Raw genomic sequence first — 18,916 nt, forward strand, 5'->3', positions numbered from 1 at the left:
AAGGCGGTTTGAACTACATATAGATATAGGCACTGTATTTAAGGCTGTGTACATTGGTTTCAGTGGTCTAAGAAAGGGTTTCAAGGAGGGATGTAGACAGGTGATTGGTCTGGATGGTGCTTTCCTTAAGACATATCTTGGTGGGATATTGTTAACTGTTGTATGAACTGATGGAAACAATCAAATGTATCCCATTGCTTGGGCAGTGGTTGAAGCTGAGAATGAGGTTTGCTGGACTTGGTTCATTAAAATTCTTGTTGAAGAGTTGACATTGGGTGAAGGAGTAGGAATTACCATTATCAGTGATCAGCAAAAGGTATATACTATGCTAACTTATTATTTATGTCAGTTATATGTATGTATTATTTGCAATTGTTGTTTAATTTGTTATGTTGTCACTTACAATGTTGCTTGATAGGAACTTGAAAATGAAGTACAGAGTCTACTTCCATTGGCTGAGCATAGAAACTGTGCAAGACATATCAATGCAAACTAGAAAAAAACTCACAAATGTCCACTTTTGAAGCAGCTTTTCTGAAAGCAAGTTAGAAGTACTTATATGGAAGAATATGAGATTGCATGCAGAGAGCTAGAGAAGGAAGATGGACAGGCATATGCAGATTTAATGGACAAGAACACAAGCAGATTCTGTAAGGCTTTTCTAACACATGTACAATGCTCTGATGCCATTCTTAACAATGTTTGTGAATGTTTCAATGCCTATATTCTGGAGGCAAGGACTAAACATGTGATAGACATGCTAGATGAAATGAGAATCACGCTCATGGAGAGACTTTATAGAAAGAGTGTAGAAATGGAGAGTGTTGGGATCAATTCAACTGTGTGTCCAAAAGTGAGGAAAAAAAATTAAGCTATGGTATATGAGAGAAGAAATTGTACCACCATTCCTACAGTAGGGGAAATTTGAAGTTAGTCACTTTGAGGATAGATTTGTAGTGACTCATTCCTTAAGGCAATGTGGGTGTAGGAAATGGGATTTGACTGGCATCCATTGTCTTCATGCATGCGCTGTTATTCACTTCCTCAAGCATAATGTTGATGATTATGTCCATGAATACTTCTCATTGAACAAGTACAAGTTAGCTTATGGATATGGGTTACCAGCATTAAATGGGGAGAAGCCCTGGCCTCCTGCTGAGGGGTACCTGGTTGTACCTCCACCTGTGAAGAAGATGCCCGGTAGGCCCAAGAAGGTGATAAGGAGGGATACATTCGAGAAGGATCCAGCCATACCCAATAGAATGAGGAAGATATGTGTGATGACATGCCAGAAGTGTTTCCAAGAATGCCACAACTCCAGTATTTGCAAAAACGATCCAATTGAAGTGCAACCTAAGCCAAAGGTAATAAACTCTAGTTTTAATCAACTTACGCTCTATTTTATTACTAGTTATTACTAACATTGCAATTACTCAACTTATAGGCCAAGATGTGAAGGCCTCGCAAGACACTATCTAATGCCGAAAGTGGTACCACCGCTATTACGGGGAGAGTTGGAAGAAGGGGAAGCCGTGGAGGAGGCCGTGCTAGAGGACGTTCTAGAAGAGGTGATGGCTCAATCCCAACACAGCAAAACAACAACAATGATTGAAGATGTTGAATGTGTATTTGGAAGAAAACAATATTTTTTTTGCGAGTACCAAATTATGTCTTAACAATGTGTTTTGTGAGCACCAAACTATATGTGGTTAGGTACTAAATTATGTGTAAACCGTGTGTTTTGTGGTAGCAAACTATTATGAGTAAACAAGGTGTTTTGGGTACTAAACTGAAGTCAATTCCATATTTTTCATCAAAAGCTTTACCATAGCTTCCCCTTGCTATTATTTTTCTTCTTCTTCTTTGTTGGACAGGAACTCCTAATGCACCATAGCTTCTTGGTTATATTTGAACTCCTAACTCAATACATTCATAGGGAAGAATAATTACTCAATGTTGTAACAAAGGGACAGAGTAACAATAAGTTATATTTAAACTCATAACTCAATGCATTCATAGGGGAAAATTCACTACATTGGATTTCAACTTGCATAGTCTACTACAATCGTTGGTTCTATTAGACAAGCTACGCCAGTATCCAAATGACGATACATAAAATGCAAATGACAATCTTTAAGTTCCGATTTTGACGATGCAAATCTGCGACAACACCTTGGAGTGCTTCAACTTCATCGATTTTGGAACGGACGTTCTCGTCAAGTGCATCCTGCTTAGCAACTCTGTCTCTCAATGCTCTTTACACGTTGTCCCTATCCATCTTCAATTTTTTTAAAAGTACTCTTGATTCAGTGACAACGATGGATCAATCCAACGAAAGAATTTGTAATCGTCCTCCTTCCAGACTTGGCAACGATAGAATTATCGTCCGGGATTGGCATCCGTATTTGATGTCACCACATCAGCTTCAAGACCGTGATCACAGACCACTGCCTCAAACCTCGGCCAAGTCATTCTGCTCGAAGACATTGAAGACGTTGACATCCTACACCAAAACCACAATCTTGAACTATTAAACCAATTGCACATTCAAAACCACAGTCCTGAACTATTATACCAATTGCCAATTGCACAATCGAAATCGCCCAATCCAACCACAAATCGGGAACCACAAATCGGGAAACAAGTTTATTCAATCCAGAAACAAGTGGTATTCAATCCAGAAACAAGTTTATTCAATCCATTTACAAGTTTATTCAATCCAACCAAAAATCAGGAACCACAAATCGGGAAACAAGTTTATTCAATCCAGGAATAAGTTTATTCAATCCAGAAACGAAATTGAACCCTAAAACCATCAGAACCCTAAATCGCATATTCAAAATTCGGGATTTCAAATGTGATGTCTCAAAATCAGGATTTCAAGCCCTAAACAAGTTTATTCAATCCAGAAACGATAAATTGAACCCTAAAACCAACAGAACCATAAATCGCATATTCAAAATTTAGGATTTCAAATCGGGATTTCAAGCCCTAAAATTGAAGCCGTGATCTTACCTTGTTAACAAATGGTAACGAATTGATATTGCCCACGTGATTACGGGTGAATCGTTCGCCACAGAGGGAAGAAAAATCAAGATTGAAGTGGGTGGATGAATCGTTCAATGCCTATGTTTGATTTTGGGAATTTAAACCTAATTGCATACTTAGGGATGAAACGAAGTCGTTTTAGGTGTTAAAAACGACATCGTTTTACGATTTTCCGATGACATCCATGTCAAATTTCAGGCATGCCACATAGGACACTTATTTACCGGAAAATAAGGGTCAGGTCAAAATGGGAGATACCAGCAACCCGGCAAAGTTTGTGACTTTACACGCCAATTTCATAGATCGTGGGAAAAACCGGAATTTGGTGAAAGTCGGTGACTTTCAAAGTTATCCCTATTCCCTAATAATAATAGCGAGTACGACAAATTGCTTACTCTCGCAAAAGGAACTGTAGTCGCCCATTTCTTCCATCTTCATCTTCCATCTTCATCTCTTCTCTCTACGCTTCGGTCATCTGTATATCTACGAAGACGCAATTTGAAATTTACTGTAGGATTAGGAGTTTGAATTTTCAATCGGGGACAAAATAGATTCAATTACGTGAAAAGCGGCGGGCGGTTTGAATTTCATGTTGATGGCGTCGTCGAAGGTGATCGCGTCCAGGTCACCGCCCAATTCGGATCTTCCGCGTGACTCCCCAACCTCCTCCATAAATATCCACTTTGATCAAGCAGCTAGGGGTTTCGGCTCCATGAATATGGATGAAATCTTCCGCAACATCTACCCCGATTCCACCTCCTTCGACAGCGCCAGCGACGGAGGAGTGATGAATGGCAAGACGGTGGAGGAGGTGTGGAGGGACATCGTCACCGGCGGAGGCGACGCTCCGATGACGCTGGAGGCTTTCCTGACGAAGGCGGGGGCAGTGAACGAGGAGGACGTTGGGGTTCCGGCGATGCCGCCGCCGGTGATGATGAATCCTGCGCCGGGGATTCCGGCGGCTCAGTTTGCGGCGGCGGGGTGCGTGCAGAGTGTGATCGGTGTGGAGTTTGGGAGCGGGAGGGGGAAGAGGAGGGCGGCGGCGGAGGAAGTGCCTCTGGATAAGGCGACTCAGCAAAAACAGAGACGGATGATTAAAAATAGGGAGTCTGCCGCTAGGTCCAGAGAGCGGAAGCAGGTTTAGCATTCTCTCTCTCTATCTCATCATTTTTTTTATTGTTTTTTGCTTTTCCCCAATTTTTAACCTAAGTAATTCTATCACTACTTTTCATTTTTTAATGTATAAAGCTTCGTTGTTGCTTAATTCAAGGCTTATACCGTGGAGATGGAGGCTCAGGTGACAAGCCTAGAGGAGGAACATGAAATGCTCTTGACACAAGAGGTGCCTCTTTCTCATCGCATATTCTGAACCTTTTTTCCTTTTCTAATTGCTTTTCTGATGTGGAGGAAGGCTCTCATAAAACCCTAATTTGCAGGCTGAAATGAACAGGAAGAGATACCAGCAGGTATGTATTTCTGAAAATTTTTTGACATTTAAGCTCATTTTACACAATTTTGACATGAAAAGTGCTTATATGCGTTTTCAGATGTATGCACCTTTTATACTTTTTTCACTTTTTTTAAGCAATTGGTTCTTTTGCCATGAATTTCAGGCTAAAGCAAATGTATTCTCTAGACCATTTGCATATGAAGTAACACATGTATTTTGAGTGTCTTTAGTTTCAAAGGTAGTCAAGGTAAATCTAAATCAAAAGTAACACTAGCTTGTCAAGGTAAAACCATGTGCATATGTTGTGAATGTTTTGGTTGTTGCTGTTGATGATGGGAAATTTGGGTTAAACCTGGTAACAGGGAATGTAATCAGCTGCCATTGACTATAACTTGCTCATACTTTATCTGGAAGGACATTTGCTTGTGTTTGATGAAATCTTCATCAAGTTCGAATGGTCTGAGTCTCTGAGATAAGAGTGGGAGAACTGACATTCGTGAATCTATTTGTTCTAACAGACTGATGTAGTTAGTTAATTGATCTAATACAAATGTGATCTCAAGATGTATGCATGTTATGTGATCAAAATTAAATTTTCAAGGGTATCAAACTGTATCTGGAAACTTGTAAGTAAGGTTGATATGTTGATAGAGACATGATATATAATTGAAAATGTTTAGGTCTTTGAAACATCATTATGATTAATATTACAAAGGGTGCCTTAACTACAGAAGCTTGACAAGCACACCAGGTCTGTTGAACATAAAATTTAGAACTATACTTTTGGGCTTATGGTAATTTTATCATTTTGTTTTTAATCTTCATGTGAAAGGGAATGATTCGGTTTTCCTTAGTGGAGTAAGCTTGGAAGGGCTTTGTAACTGTTTAAGATGCAGAGATGTCTTAGTTTAATTATATACGGATCTGATTTTATGTTTCCTGAAATTCTATAGTGCAAGGTACCTAGCCTTCTCCATGACAAATCTGTCTCATGTAAATACTAAATACCTACTACCTAGCATGAATATGATCAATTGATCCTACTTAGTTTTATGGAAACTTTCAACCATACTATCATCTAATACCGCAAACAATATCATAAATAATGCTGATTTCCTTCTTCTTGTTTACTGCATGAATTCCATTAGTGCCTTGAGAAATTTTCAGGATAATGGACTGTCATGCTTTAACACATCCTTCTAATTCCTCTGCAATGTTGGTTCGCTTTGTGATAAACTAGAACTTATACTTCGCTTGTAATATATGTTCGTAAACTGTACAACTCACCGAGCTAGATTTGAATACCCAGCATCCTTGAGAAGTTGAACCATAATTCTTACAATAAAGGCAAGATAAGTAGTCTAAAGGTGTCTGTTACTTCGGTGGATATGGTGTTGTAACAAGTTAATATGATGATTGCTAAGCTCCTCAGTCATTATGTAACGCAAATACACATCTCCACTAACTGAAAAAATGTCCTCAGTGATATTTTTCCGGAGTGATTGTCAACAACATATCTCTAAATCTGTTGACTTCCTGTTCATGCATATTTGAATCTATGTCCTTGAACAGTTTGAGTGTGTTAGTCTGAATCACCGAGCATCCATAATGGTGTAATGCAGCTCATGGAGAACTTAATTCCGGTGGTAGAGAAGCGAAGACCTCCAAGAGTTCTGAGGAGCACACGCTCCATATAATGGTGGGTGTGTGGTTGCGATGACAAAGTTTATAGGGCAGTAGGTCTTGGCCTGCCATGGCGGAGCTCCAGCAAAGTCGCGAGAGGTCGTTCTGGCATGAGCTAGAGGATAGTTAGCTACAGATGTGGTAGCTACAGACATGTAAATCAAAAGCAGCACACTTCAAAATTTTAAAACAGAACAGTTTCTCTAATTACTGGATTCATATTAATTAAATTTGCCAGTAGTGTAAATCTATGTTTCGTTGTGGGTTTTTCTTTCAGTATTTTATGTATTTTTGGATGCAAAAATATTTCTTTAGGAAAATGGTTGAATATACTATTGAGGTTTTACAGATTTGCAGAAAGTTATGTCAATTCTTTGATTTAAAACTGCCTCAGACCAAATATATTCTGTACATCCATGTCGACCAATGTGTGAACATTGGATCACAAGTTCCAAAATACAGGGTAGACAAAATCTAATCATTTAAATACTTAGTTACATATGATAGAAGACCAGATCAGTCAGATCTTTGAGAAGAATATTAAACAATTTATGAGCAACAAAACATATTATTGCCAAATAGAATCACAAAGAGACAGAAATTGTTCTTGAAATAACTAGTTAAAAAGGGAATATCTTTCCCAGACATACATATTTAACAAGAATAAAGAATCAATCAAGAAAAAAAATTGAAGGCAATATTTTACAAGAAAGTATGTATAATAACTAAGCACAAACCTGATTAATTTTTATTACTGTGGGCAACAATAAGTAACAGGTTCTTTTTCATGGTAAAAACTATAGCATGACAAGAGTATTTGCAATTGCTCTTCCTTTCCAACAGCTCCTTCATTAGGGCTCTGTAGCCTTGCCAAGGAAGTCGAGGCCCTCTGCGCGGCAAGCCATGACTTTCCTGAACGTCTCACGTAACTTGAGCTGCAGTGGCTCAAGCCCCGTCTTACAAGCCTCACATGCTAAAGACAGCTCGTTGACGTTCTCTTTAACTTCTTCCTTCAGCTCATCCGACAGTGGGAACTGAGCGCCATCCACCAAGTCTGTCAGCTGATGCACACTCTTCTCGATTTGATATATCTCCTTCAACAATCCACAGGTGTTGCGTCGCTCTCTCTTCTTGGACTCGTCCATGATTCGGCTGTGGAGCAAGAACAGAGGCGTGGTCCACGAGAGCTGACGAGGGATTGTAAAGTGGATCTGCACGCCTCGGTCCTGACAAGGGATTGCAGCAACGAGAATCCATAACACAAACATCAGAATAAAGCTCATTGCAAAGATGAGCATCGCCAAGCCATTAGTCGCTGCTATTTCGTTCGTTTTTGGAGGAACCAAGTTGTTGGCAATGGACTGGAGCTGCTTAGAGGCGGACCAAGAATGTGATACGCTCCAAGAAAGTGACCGTGAGTGCCCTGATGAGCTCCTGCGGTGGTGTTCCTTGCCCTTACGCCCAAAAGAGCGGTTCCTGTGTGAAAATACAGAGCCAGTATCTTTGTCGTCCAACATCAATAATGCCAAATCCATCAAGGCTTTTCTTGCACGACGAAACTGGCTCTCACCAACCATTCTCTGCTTCGCGTCAAGAGCACACACCACAATCTCCAAATGCTTCTGCCAGACACGAACAGTCTCAACAGCATCACGGGTTGCATTGAAGATATCCATTGCCTTGATGGTTCTCTCGAAATACTCAGTGGCAAGCCTGTCTGCTGGTGGCTTCGAGAGCAATGCTTTGTTATTGGATAGTAAGGTGCTGAAATCCTCCTGGCACATAGTGAAAGCGTCCAACAGTTTGTGTATCCAAGAAACGGAGAGGAGCTCGTCCGCGCTAACCACTGAGAGATCATGGAAACGGGTGAACACTTGTCGTTGGAACAACTCCAGGTACCTGATATTCGAAGCATGGCTCATTTCTGAATGAACCTGATCACTTCTTACAGTCAATATAGAGCGACGAAAAGATGCAAAAGGGATATGGGATCCATGATTATTTGGAGGAGGCATTTCTTCAAATTGTAACAGATCTCCTCAAACTCCTAAAAACAACTCCAGTTTAATGAATTCATTAAGTGAGCCCTAATTAAACCCCAAATCAGAGAGCAAAAATGTTATCAAATGACAGAGCATAACAAACCACTTCAGATTTCAATCACACAGATTACAATTGCTAAGCAATTAAGAATCGCAAACCTTGATCAGTAACAACTGAAAAATTTTCACCAGAAAAAATCAACCAAGTTTAGTCTCTATGAACATCAATTCATAAACACAATTGATTTAAAGAGATTCAGTATAGTTCTGGTCAAACTAACGCAACCTGTAGAAATCAACAAAAACAGATCTTCAACAAAAACAAAAGGCGAAAATCAATCCAGTAGAAATCAGAGAAGAAATAATAAGAGAAAAGTAATTTAACGCACCTCGATTGTTACACGGCTATGTGATGACTGCATGCGAAAACTAGAGGAAATGTTTGAAGCAAGGGGAAATCAAACCCTAGTTAATGGCGTGAGAGAGAGCTTATGACTGAATTGGAAGGGAAGTACAGTGGAAAATATTTGACGCAAAGAAAAATTAAGCAGAAAAATAGTAGAATAAATGAAACTACTGTACATGATAGACAACTGTATAACTGCTGGTGCCTGTCGAAACACGCACAATTGTGTGTTTGTGTGAACAAAACTAGATAGTAATCTCATTTTTTATATAATTAAATTTATAATCAAATATAAATTTTATGATTTAGTGGGGTATATAAACCATTTACTAAAATGAAAATTTTAGATCGCGAACTTATTGAAATGGAGAAAATGAGACATTTTTTTGCGGACGAAATATATGGAGTATTTGGTAATTGTATTAAATACAATCTATTATAAGAGTTAGGATCATGAAATGAAACGCAGTTTAATTGTTAAGATGCTTCCATATAACTAACAAGTTTGCTTATTCTTTGATTTTTAAGATGGGGTTTCAAACCATTGGCGTAAATGAGGAACTGTTATCGATTTATGTAGTAATAACTTAGTCGCAATTTGCGATATCGATGAGACCTAATAAAAAATTCAAGTTGGAGCTTAATAATGCCGTCGATTCAAATCGATGGTCACGGTTCTAAGAGCTAGAACCGTAGCCAGTGCGATTTTCCAAATGCTCCATATATTTCAAATTTTAGGCATTTTTTTACAAATTTTTCAAATTTTAAAATATTTTCCTATTTTGATTCAAAAGATATTACTAACCAAAATCCTCGAAAACCGGATCTGGCTAAACCGCGGTTTCGATTTAACTAAATCTCTTGTGTTGCTCAATAAAATCTACATACTGTGCAAATTAGTAAATTGTGAATATAAAAGGAATATAATACGACCAAGTTGCATTCTTCCACTATTTAAAAAAAAATTGAGTTAGAATATTCGATACAAATAATTCAAGTCTTTGAACGTGTACAGCATACAATTAAAAAAAAACTAGTAGTATTGACATAAAGAGCATTAAACAAAGGGAAAAAATGACACAATTGTTTCTATCACACTTATTTCAGAATTTATTATATTTATGTCACGTAATTTAATTCGCATGTCCCATGACTTCCATTGCAAAGTACCCAATAAAATCATATTAATACTTTATAATCCCAAAACTTACTTTTATATCAATTGAATAATTTGAAAATTAAATAATACCTTTCAATAATGCATTTCTAAATTGAATGCGATCGACAAGACATTATCCATTTGTATAATCAATGTGATGCTTAACTTCCTCTTTTCATTTCGATCCATATATGATAGATCTAACTATGCAATCTATTATTCTTTATTACTTGTCCCACATATATGAAGTCGTGTCTTTTAAAAAACTAGACCTCATATATAAATATTATTTTCTGAAACATCATCTATGTTGAGAAAAACTCCAGGCTATTAAGTTTTATCCGTTCTGTTTTCTTCTTTTTTTTAACTAAGAAAGCTTGCAAGTGACAAATCTTGTGTTATTAGTAAACTCTATACTACTAATTTAACCATTGGGTTACACATGATATCATGAAATTAAATTGTTCAAAAAATTCAAAAGTACTACTCCACAAATTTCCATATCATAATAGAAAATATTCATTATAATATGAATTGTGATGTTTAATGAGAAAGATACTAACAATAAAAACAACAACAAATAAAATTAGGAGGACGGTCCAAGGTTGGATATGAACTTTAATGAGAAATATACTACTAGCAATCAAAACTTGATTTGTGGTGGCACAATCCGACGAAACACGATAATAATATGAACCCGACACAATAACCACATGATAATGATATGAAATGATTCCAGTGTGTAGCGAATAAGATATGGCACTACGACATCGTGATAGTGGATGTCGTGCCAGTGAAGGCAATGGAGTGGAAACCACATTGAAAAGTGAGAAATTGATAATCTAATTTTAACTCTAGTAAAAATAGTAGTAAAATACTGAAATAAGATAATAATAATAATAATAATAGCTATTAACGAGTTACACGAATCCAAATCAAGATTATTGTGTCTTTATCAGATTAACTCAGGAAGAATACAAACATGATAAGACTTGATATTGACCAATTAACTTTGTATGTATTCGTGTCGCATCAAAAATTATCATGTAGTATAATTTTGCCATGTTCATGATTTGGTGGATAACAATAATTTAAAATGTAAAATCATTGCATAGCATTTAATTTCTTCTTAATGTTTCTGGCACTTGCCAATAATAGGTTGGCAACATAAATATGGATGGACAATCAACCTCTTAACTAGCCCACATTCTTGCATGTTATGCTTCTTTCAATAATTGTCACCTAATTTTATTTTAATAGAGACATTTTTAACAGAATTAGTGTTATCACCCGTGCTATGTAGGGGACAAAAGATTTTTAAATAATAAAAATATATTAATAGATAAATATATATATTAAAATAAAGAAGATAGAGTAAATAATATAAAAATATATTTACAGATAAAAATATAAACTATTTACAAAAGTATTCATAACATTATAAACAATTAAAATATTATAAACAACAATAAAAATAAATTTGAACTTTTAATATCTAATAGTATGAGTGTAGTAATATTAAATAAATGAAATAAGAACAAAATAGGAGATGTGTGGATGAAATAAAATAATATATACAAATAAAGAAAAATGTATCACTAAATCTAAAAGATAAAAAAACAAATAATTTGAACAGATAAATAGATCTTAATTTCGCAACAAAACATATGCATTCATAAGTGCAAACAAAAAAAACTTATAAAAACAACCTACCAGTAGTTTATAAATTTTGAAAAACTTCTTTGTAAACAACATTAATAGTAGAATCACTTCTACTATAATTTCATCTCCACAAACTAAAATCTTCAAACCTTCACTACTCATGACTCTAGATATAACAACATACAGTTTCTCCATGACTAAACACTGATTTATTCAAAAATATTTACATGATGTGTTCAATTTCAATTCGTTAAGTTTTATTATCATCGATAGAATTTTATATTCTTAATTAAAAAAATTCACAATAGTTCAAAATATGAAATATTATTATCATCGATACTTTTATATTCTTAATTACTACTCCTTCGGCTCGATAGTAGTGGAGACATTTTTTTCCAACATGGAGATTGAGAAAAAGATTTGTGAAAAAAGTGAGAGAGAAAGAAAGAAAAGTAAGAGTGAGAAAATATGTTTCAAAATGAAAAATGATTCTACTACTATGGAACGGAGGAAGTAGAACTTTATGGATTCTAAAAAGAGAAATATGAGTAATTGTAAATCAAAGTAAACCCAATTTACACTGTATATCATGAATTTAATTACTTAGTAAAAAAGACTTCGAAAATTTATTTTCCCTCTTGAGTTAAAGTAATACCAAATGTACAATCTAATAATACCAAGAAAATAACACATAATATGTGTTCGTATTAATAAAAATTTTAATGTGATGCAATATTGTTCTTATTTAATAATGACATTAGTTTAATTTCACTTTATCATTTTTTATTGGTGTTTTAAATTATTATTTGATTTAGCTAAATTTAAGTTCAATTTATACACAGTTCAAAATTTTGTGAAGTCTAAAAAATAGAAATATGAGTTAATCAAAGTCAACTAAATTCTAACTATATACTATAAATTTAGTTAATTGATGAAAGAAATTTTAATTTAAAAATATATATTATATAAAATCCAATAAATTAGAAATCCAAATTAAAACTTAGCTTAAAATATAATAATAGAGAAAACACTGAAATTAAAATTCGATTTAACTAAAAAAGATGTATAAAACGAAAAATTGAGTGCATAATTTTATACCATTATTTAAAATCTAAATTATACTCCAAAACCCAACACACTAAAAGCCCATTAAACATTAAACTAAAGTCCAAACAATATACATTGAATTAATATTCCTCAAACCCTAAAGCTAACATATGGCTCTCTCAAGTCTCTCTCTCTCATTCCTTCCTAATAGGCAGCGGAAATCAGCTCCCGGCCAGAGCACCGCACCTTCTTCCTCGCCGCCGCGCCTTCCTCACCCGCGTTGCTGCTCTGCCTCCTTCCTTACTCGCCCACGCCCGCCGCCCCATCGTCAGCCCTGCCTTTCGTTTCACGCATATGCCGCGGGTAAAGATGGGATCTTTGAAGTGGCGGTTAGAGATGCCATGATAGGGATGAGGGACTTGATGGAGGAAATTGAAGGTTTAGCGGAGGATTTGGTGGGTTTGCACTCCCTGGTAGCCGCCACCGGTGCAGTACATCTCTCTCTACTTCCTCTTCTTTTTCATCTTCTCACCTTTCTCCTGATCCCTCACTTTAATTTGAGTGTCCCCTCCCTCTAACTTGTTTCCCTCTCTCTGTCACAACCAAAGGCCGCGTTTTGCTGCTGTCGTCGTCCTCGTTCGACCCCGGGGCCGTTTCGGAGAATCTCGAGCTGCTGAACTCGGTGGAGTGGTCCTGAGACTTCGAGAACGAGAAGCTCCGGAACGAATCTTCTAGGGATCTCGGGATGAGTTCCGGCTGCCCGGGAACTACACCGCCGGGTTCGAGGGACGCGATGGGGATTGAGTGCATAATGCACTTCATTTTTCTCGGACCGCGCGTCCCGAGCACATTCAGCTCGTATGTGATTTGTAACTTCCCGTCGGTACTTTCGGAGATACTTTCTTGGAGTAGAACCGGCGGCTTGACCTCCCCGGTGCCGGGACATGTGAACATGGCTGTGTGTCGTATATCAAAAACCTCGTACTGAGAAAATTCGATCTGCGATTTAGTATCAATAGTTAAGTAACATTCTATAAACAGAAATGAACAATAAATGGTAGATATTTTCAACTATACACAATAATTTAGTTAAAAACCACTCATACTTGATACTACACAAGATAATCATTTATGCCTTATGGAGTTAGCAAACTAATTTTGCAACGAAAAAACGAGTAGCTCCTCGATGGCCCTCTTGTATAGAAGCCAAAGAATTTAGTCATGAAAATGATCTCGTCATTCTCCACCCTACGAAAGAAATCTCGCACAACCTATTAATATACAGCATTGCGAAAAACTGTTTGCATAGCTTATCTTCGTGCCAATACAGAAGTTTTCATGCTATATATGAACTAAATTTCCGAAATAAGACTTGAATTTCTGGAATTATGCATCAGGCGAAAAATGATGCAGTCGAGAAGCTTCTGTAAGCAGTAAATGCAATAAACGTAGTCTTTAGAAGAGCCGAAGGTCACGCAATAGGGTGTAAGATGGACAGCAAAGCCTACCTTAGTTTGCAGATGTATGTGCTACTTGATCTGGAGATGTTATCTGCATCCATAGAGATGACGTATTCTGTACAAGTTGTTCTTCGAGTTCTTTTAGCAGAGAGAAGAAACTTCCCATTTTCAACTAGTAAAGCTGCGAATTCGAAAATGATGCTTACATTCTCAAAACATTCTCTTAATGTACTAATTCATGTTTTCGGAGCAAGTAATAGCATGTCATCAATTTAAAACAGATTCCGTCACGAGAGCCAGGCTGCATACGAAAAGCAGATTCCATATCAACTTATTGTAACGATACCGGAAGCTCTGTTTCTAAGGTCAGTACTGCATTGCGCTAGTAAATCATTAAGTGATAGCAGAAGCGGTTGAGACAAAAGGAAGTTTAGTACACTTGTGTACACGACAACAGAAAAACGTGCAGTGAATACCTGCTTAAGAGAAGCCCGGAAAGTAAGCTTCCCACAGAGTTCCGGATTTTTAACTATTTCCTTGCACATGCTCCTCCAGGACCGGCAAACAGCTGCACACGCAACGACATGTTTCCGGGTTGGCCATGTGCTCTCGCTCTCCTCCAACCTCCTAATCACATCGTAAAGTAGCTCAGGCTTAGCCCACCTACTGTTCTGGATCACCAAAGGCTGGTCACTCAAGTCATTAAACGAACCATGAGATTTCCCCCTATAATGTCCAGGCAACCTCACATCAAAACTCCGCCGCGATAGGCTGCCAAAACTCTCCCTCAAATCCCGAGCTATACTCCGGAAAGACATTGAATTTCCCAAGTGGTAAGTAGGGAGGAATGGCAGAGTCAAGTACTAATACAACGGCTTTTTTCGATCATTTATAGATAACTCGAAATGTGATCACCCTGGATGTCAATAAACAAAAGCGGATTCAATGGAAGAAAAGCTGAAAATACTGTCAAATGAAGAGACATAACGGCTAGTTAGCCGTATTGCAAGTACCAACTACTTGGTATTTGTTATTACATTTAATAGGGAGGATTTACCTAGACAAATAATAAATTAGGGGGAGTCCCTAAGAGTTGTAATATCTCTATATAAGAGAATGTTCTACATCAAATAAAACACAACAGAAAATTACAAAACACTTGTCTTCTCTTTTATCTCTAGCCACCATGAATCTTCTTCTACTTATCGCCTCTCTCGATTACCATCTTTAAGATGGTATCAAAGCAGGTTAAAGTGGTGTGGGACTCAGAAAATTCTCATCACCGTCCCGGATATACCTTTCCCGGCCTTTTTTAAAACCTGCAAAAACCAGAAAATAGCCATGTCAGAATCTGACCCAGAAACTACAAACACCAACCAACCGTTGGTGAGTTTTCCAGGGGAATTTGCTGCCCAATTGGCTGAGTTCCTCAAACAGATCAATATACCACCAAAACCTCAGGAACAACCACCACCTCCTCCCTCAAACCAACCAGAATCATTGGGAGAGGTTCATGTCCAAAGTAAGCTCAATGGGGATAATTATCCCCTATGGAAAAACCTGATGGAGCGAGCCATAGGAGGCAAGGGTCTGTTGTCTCACATAAATGGAGTAACCGACCCCCCTCCAGCCAATCATCCCAGTTACCCCAAATGGCAACAGAGAGATTACTGCTGCTATAACTGGATTATCAACAACGTCGAAGCAAGTCTCATCAATGAAGTTTCACAATACGCGACGGCCCGAGACCTATGGGAGGGTCTGGCTATCACGTACGCAAGCGGAGCCGATCCATTTCAAGTTTCAGACCTACACAGACAGGCATACAACATGAAGCAAGGAAACATGAGTCTCGAATGCCTGTGGAACAAGTTTCAAAGCCTCTGGATCTCTATCGATGAAAGGGATCCGAATCCTATGGATACCCCATCAACAATAGAGAAATATAACAAAATCATACAGAGACATAGGCTATATCAATTTCTATGGGCCCTAGACGACAGATACGATACCATAAAGAGGGAGATCTTAAACAAAGAGCCGGTACCCACAGTAAGAAACGCATATGCAATGGTTAGGCGTGAATCAGCCAATGAACGGGTTCTCAAACCCACAGGCGACTCACAAGAAACAGGAATCGGTGCCGGATTAGCAGCAGTCGACCGGAGCAGACCACCGCCGCCGCCCAAATTCCACCAAAACACAGACAAGAGCAGATTAACATGCAACCACTGTGGAGGGAAGAAACATACCGCTGAAACATGCTTCCATCTCCACGGATTTCCCGATTGGTGGGAAGACATGAAGAAGTCTCGACAAAATCGTAATCGCGTCGGTGGAAATAGAGCGACGGCGGCCGCAGCAGTTGGCGACCGAGCTACCAACACCGGCAACACGGCGGGCAGCATAGGCAAGCCAACTCAACCAGGGAACGGTCGCGGTCCGTCAACCAGCGACGGAGACAACGAGAGCAAGGCTACTGCATCCGTCGCGGTCGCCCGGACATGGTCAGAAGGTAATCAAATCCCCGACGGCCCCATCTCATCACCGATCAGAGACAAATCGGAAATGGAACCGAAAAATCGTAAGGATGGAGGAAGAATGAAACCAGCAGCTAGGGTTCATAAGGAGGCGGCGAATTTTAGCACGATGGGGGGGGTGTTTTAATTCCAACTTTCCTAAATTCAAAACCCCCCCCCCCATTTTTTTCCTATATCTGGACCCTCCCCCCCTCACTCCTCTAAATCCCGTTTTCAACCCCATTTCCAGAACCCCATCCAAAACTACCCCAAAACTTTCACTATCTCTAGAAAATACCACCGAACTTCCATAAAATACCAAAATCAGCCCAATATTTCTAAACAACTGCAAATCAGCCCTAACATTTTTCAAAACTCCGAAATTACCCCAAACAAATCACACGATCTTCGTTTTCAGCCTACTATACCGTGCCAAAACTCTTTTAAAGCCTTAGCCTTTACTTCATCCACCACTGTTGCAAAGAAAGATAGCCAATGGATCTTTGATTGTGGTGCTACCGATACAATCTCTTTTGATCCAACAGATTTCATCCACATATCTAAGCCTACCAAAGCCTATGTCCAAACTGCAGGAGGGGATTTAGCTCGAGTAGAGGGGGCGGGTACCATTGATATTTCTCCAACTCTCCGGCTCTCTAACTGCCTCCTCGTTCCGACTTTCTCAAATAAGCTTTTATCCGTCAGTCATGTGACAAAGGAACTAAATTGCAAGTTACTGATGCAACCTCGTTTTTGTATATTACAGGATACCAAGACGGGGACGATAGTTGGGCGTGGCACTGAACGAAGTGGACTGTACTATGTGGACGAGATAGCTCAACAAAGTACGGCATTACTGACTCATGGATTAACTACAAGGAAGACTTGGCTTTTACATCGTCGGTTAGGACATCCTTCTATAGGGTACATGAAAATGTTGTTTCCTAAGATTGCTTCTAGCATGCACTCTCTTGATTGTGAAACTTGTCATCTTGCTAAAAGCCATCGTCATTCTTTTAAGCTTAATAATACTCGTGTGTCTACCCCTTTTTCTTTAGTTCACTCGGATGTGTGGGGTCCTGCCCCAATCCATGGGGGACAGGGCTTCCGATATTTTCTCTTGTTTATTGATGATTTTTCTCGTATGACTTGGGTATATTTCTTAAGAAATAAATCGGAGGTATTCGACAAATTCACCCAGTTTTACAGTATGGTCCAGACTCAGTATAAACAAAATATCCAGGTCCTAAGGTCTGATAATGGGGGGGAATACATAAATGCAAACATGAAAGCTTTCTTTGTTGACAAAGGCCTTATTCACCAAACTTCTTGTGCCTATACGCCTGAACAGAATGGGGTAGCAGAACGGAAAAATAGGTACATCCTAGAAATCACCAGAGCTCTCCTCATCGAATCTAAAATACCCACACATTTTTGGCCGGAAGCTATAGCCACATCGGTTTATCTCATGAACCGGCTCCCAACAGGTATCCTCAATTTCAAAACTCCCATAGATACTTTTATCAACCATGAAGCCATACAAAAACCAACCCATCTCACTCTTGAACCAAAAGTCTTTGGTTGTACGGTTTTCGTCCACATTCCCAAACATGACCGTACCAAATTCTCTCCTTGTGCCGTTAAATGTGTCTTCCTAGGATATGGGGTTAATCAGAAAGGGTACCGATGTTATGACCCCGTGACTAAACACATGTACACAACCATGAACTGTGACTTTGTGGAAACCGAATACTACTACAGCCAACCTAGCGGTCAGGGGGAGAATCAAACACATAGTCCAGATAGTGACCCACTAAGTTGGCTGTATATCCCAACAGAATCAACCACCCAGCAACCCGAATCTACCCAAGGGGGAGACGAGTCAAGGGAAGGACCCAAACCTGTCACAGAAGAAATTGTTGAAGAGAATCATACCAACGAACTATCACAGTCCACTAGTCAATCCATGGATGTCGAGGAGACCGCCCAACCATCAACCTCGTCTGAAAATCCTAAGGTAAACGATTCTGAAGCCAACACAGTTCCATTGGAAATCACTAACATTGACAGGATAAGTCGGGAAGAAGACACCGGGAGTGGAAACGACAATAACAAGCAGTATGAACTACCTTTCAGAAGTACAAGAGGAATTCCTCCCAAGAGATATTCTCCAGACTGGAAAGGGAGAAAAACAAGATATTCTGTGGCAAACATCTCTCAAGGACACCTCACAGAAATGGCCCGTGCATTCGAGGTAGCCCTATATGAAGAAGAAGAAATTCCTCAGTCGTTCCAAGAAGCAGTCAAACACAAACATTGGAGGGAAGCTATGAAGAAGGAGGTTGATGCTCTAATCAAGAACGGAACATGGGAAAAGTGTAGTCTTCCAGAAGGAAAAAAAACCAGTCGGATGTAGGTGGGTTTTCACCATCAAAAGACG

General features: G+C 38.6%; 2 protein-coding genes, 1 long non-coding RNA gene and 1 pseudogene across 10 annotated transcripts; 1 reads left to right on the plus strand and 3 right to left on the minus strand.

The window, feature by feature from the left end:
* Positions 1-1,988: 1,988 nt before the first annotated feature.
* LOC121742736 lies at positions 1,989-3,557 on the minus strand. The gene is made up of 2 exons (XR_006038095.1): positions 3,444-3,557; positions 1,989-2,503 (listed from the first exon to the last, which is right to left on the minus strand). It is a non-coding gene; the product is annotated as an uncharacterized LOC121742736 (long non-coding RNA).
* Positions 3,447-6,460, plus strand: LOC121742735 (G-box-binding factor 4-like). 2 transcript variants are annotated; one of them, XM_042135979.1, is made up of 4 exons: positions 3,447-4,186; positions 4,319-4,390; positions 4,485-4,514; positions 4,662-6,460. In XM_042135979.1, exons 1-4 carry the CDS (start codon positions 3,638-3,640, stop codon positions 4,716-4,718), a joined length of 708 nt encoding a protein of 235 aa, XP_041991913.1. In that variant the 5' UTR covers positions 3,447-3,637; the 3' UTR covers positions 4,719-6,460. The 2 variants fall into 2 exon arrangements, with proteins under 2 accessions (XP_041991913.1, XP_041991912.1); XM_042135978.1 differs by having other exon boundaries at positions 3,451-4,186; positions 6,121-6,460.
* A 438-nt stretch (positions 6,461-6,898) lies between these two features.
* Positions 6,899-8,790, minus strand: LOC121741774 (protein ROH1-like). 7 transcript variants are annotated; one of them, XM_042134668.1, is made up of 3 exons: positions 8,613-8,790; positions 8,383-8,509; positions 6,899-8,268 (listed from the first exon to the last, which is right to left on the minus strand). In XM_042134668.1, exon 3 carries the CDS (start codon positions 8,194-8,196, stop codon positions 7,033-7,035), a length of 1,164 nt encoding a protein of 387 aa, XP_041990602.1. In that variant the 5' UTR covers positions 8,197-8,268; positions 8,383-8,509; positions 8,613-8,790; the 3' UTR covers positions 6,899-7,032. The 7 variants fall into 7 exon arrangements, with proteins under 7 accessions (XP_041990602.1, XP_041990604.1, XP_041990600.1 ...); XM_042134670.1 differs by lacking the exon at positions 8,383-8,509 and having other exon boundaries at positions 6,899-8,115; XM_042134666.1 differs by lacking the exon at positions 8,383-8,509 and having other exon boundaries at positions 6,899-8,228.
* Positions 8,791-13,049: 4,259 nt separating this feature from the next.
* LOC121741668 lies at positions 13,050-14,775 on the minus strand (annotated as a pseudogene).
* Between the last annotated feature and the right edge of the window lie 4,141 nt (positions 14,776-18,916).

This window comes from Salvia splendens, chromosome 7 (genome assembly GCF_004379255.2).
Source record: "Salvia splendens isolate huo1 chromosome 7, SspV2, whole genome shotgun sequence".
NCBI lineage: Eukaryota > Viridiplantae > Streptophyta > Magnoliopsida > Lamiales > Lamiaceae > Salvia > Salvia splendens.

Excerpts from the sequence above, each read along its gene's own strand:
- LOC121741774 (XM_042134666.1), bottom strand. The coding sequence starts at position 8,196 with ATGCCTCCTCCAAATAATCATGGATCCCATATCCCTTTTGCATCTTTT.
- LOC121742735 (XM_042135978.1), top strand. The coding sequence starts at position 3,638 with ATGTTGATGGCGTCGTCGAAGGTGATCGCGTCCAGGTCACCGCCCAAT. Across the intron at positions 4,187-4,318 it reads GGTCCAGAGAGCGGAAGCAG|GCTTATACCGTGGAGATGGA; the intron begins GTTTAGCATTCT and ends GCTTAATTCAAG. Across the intron at positions 4,391-4,484 it reads AAATGCTCTTGACACAAGAG|GCTGAAATGAACAGGAAGAG; the intron begins GTGCCTCTTTCT and ends CCTAATTTGCAG.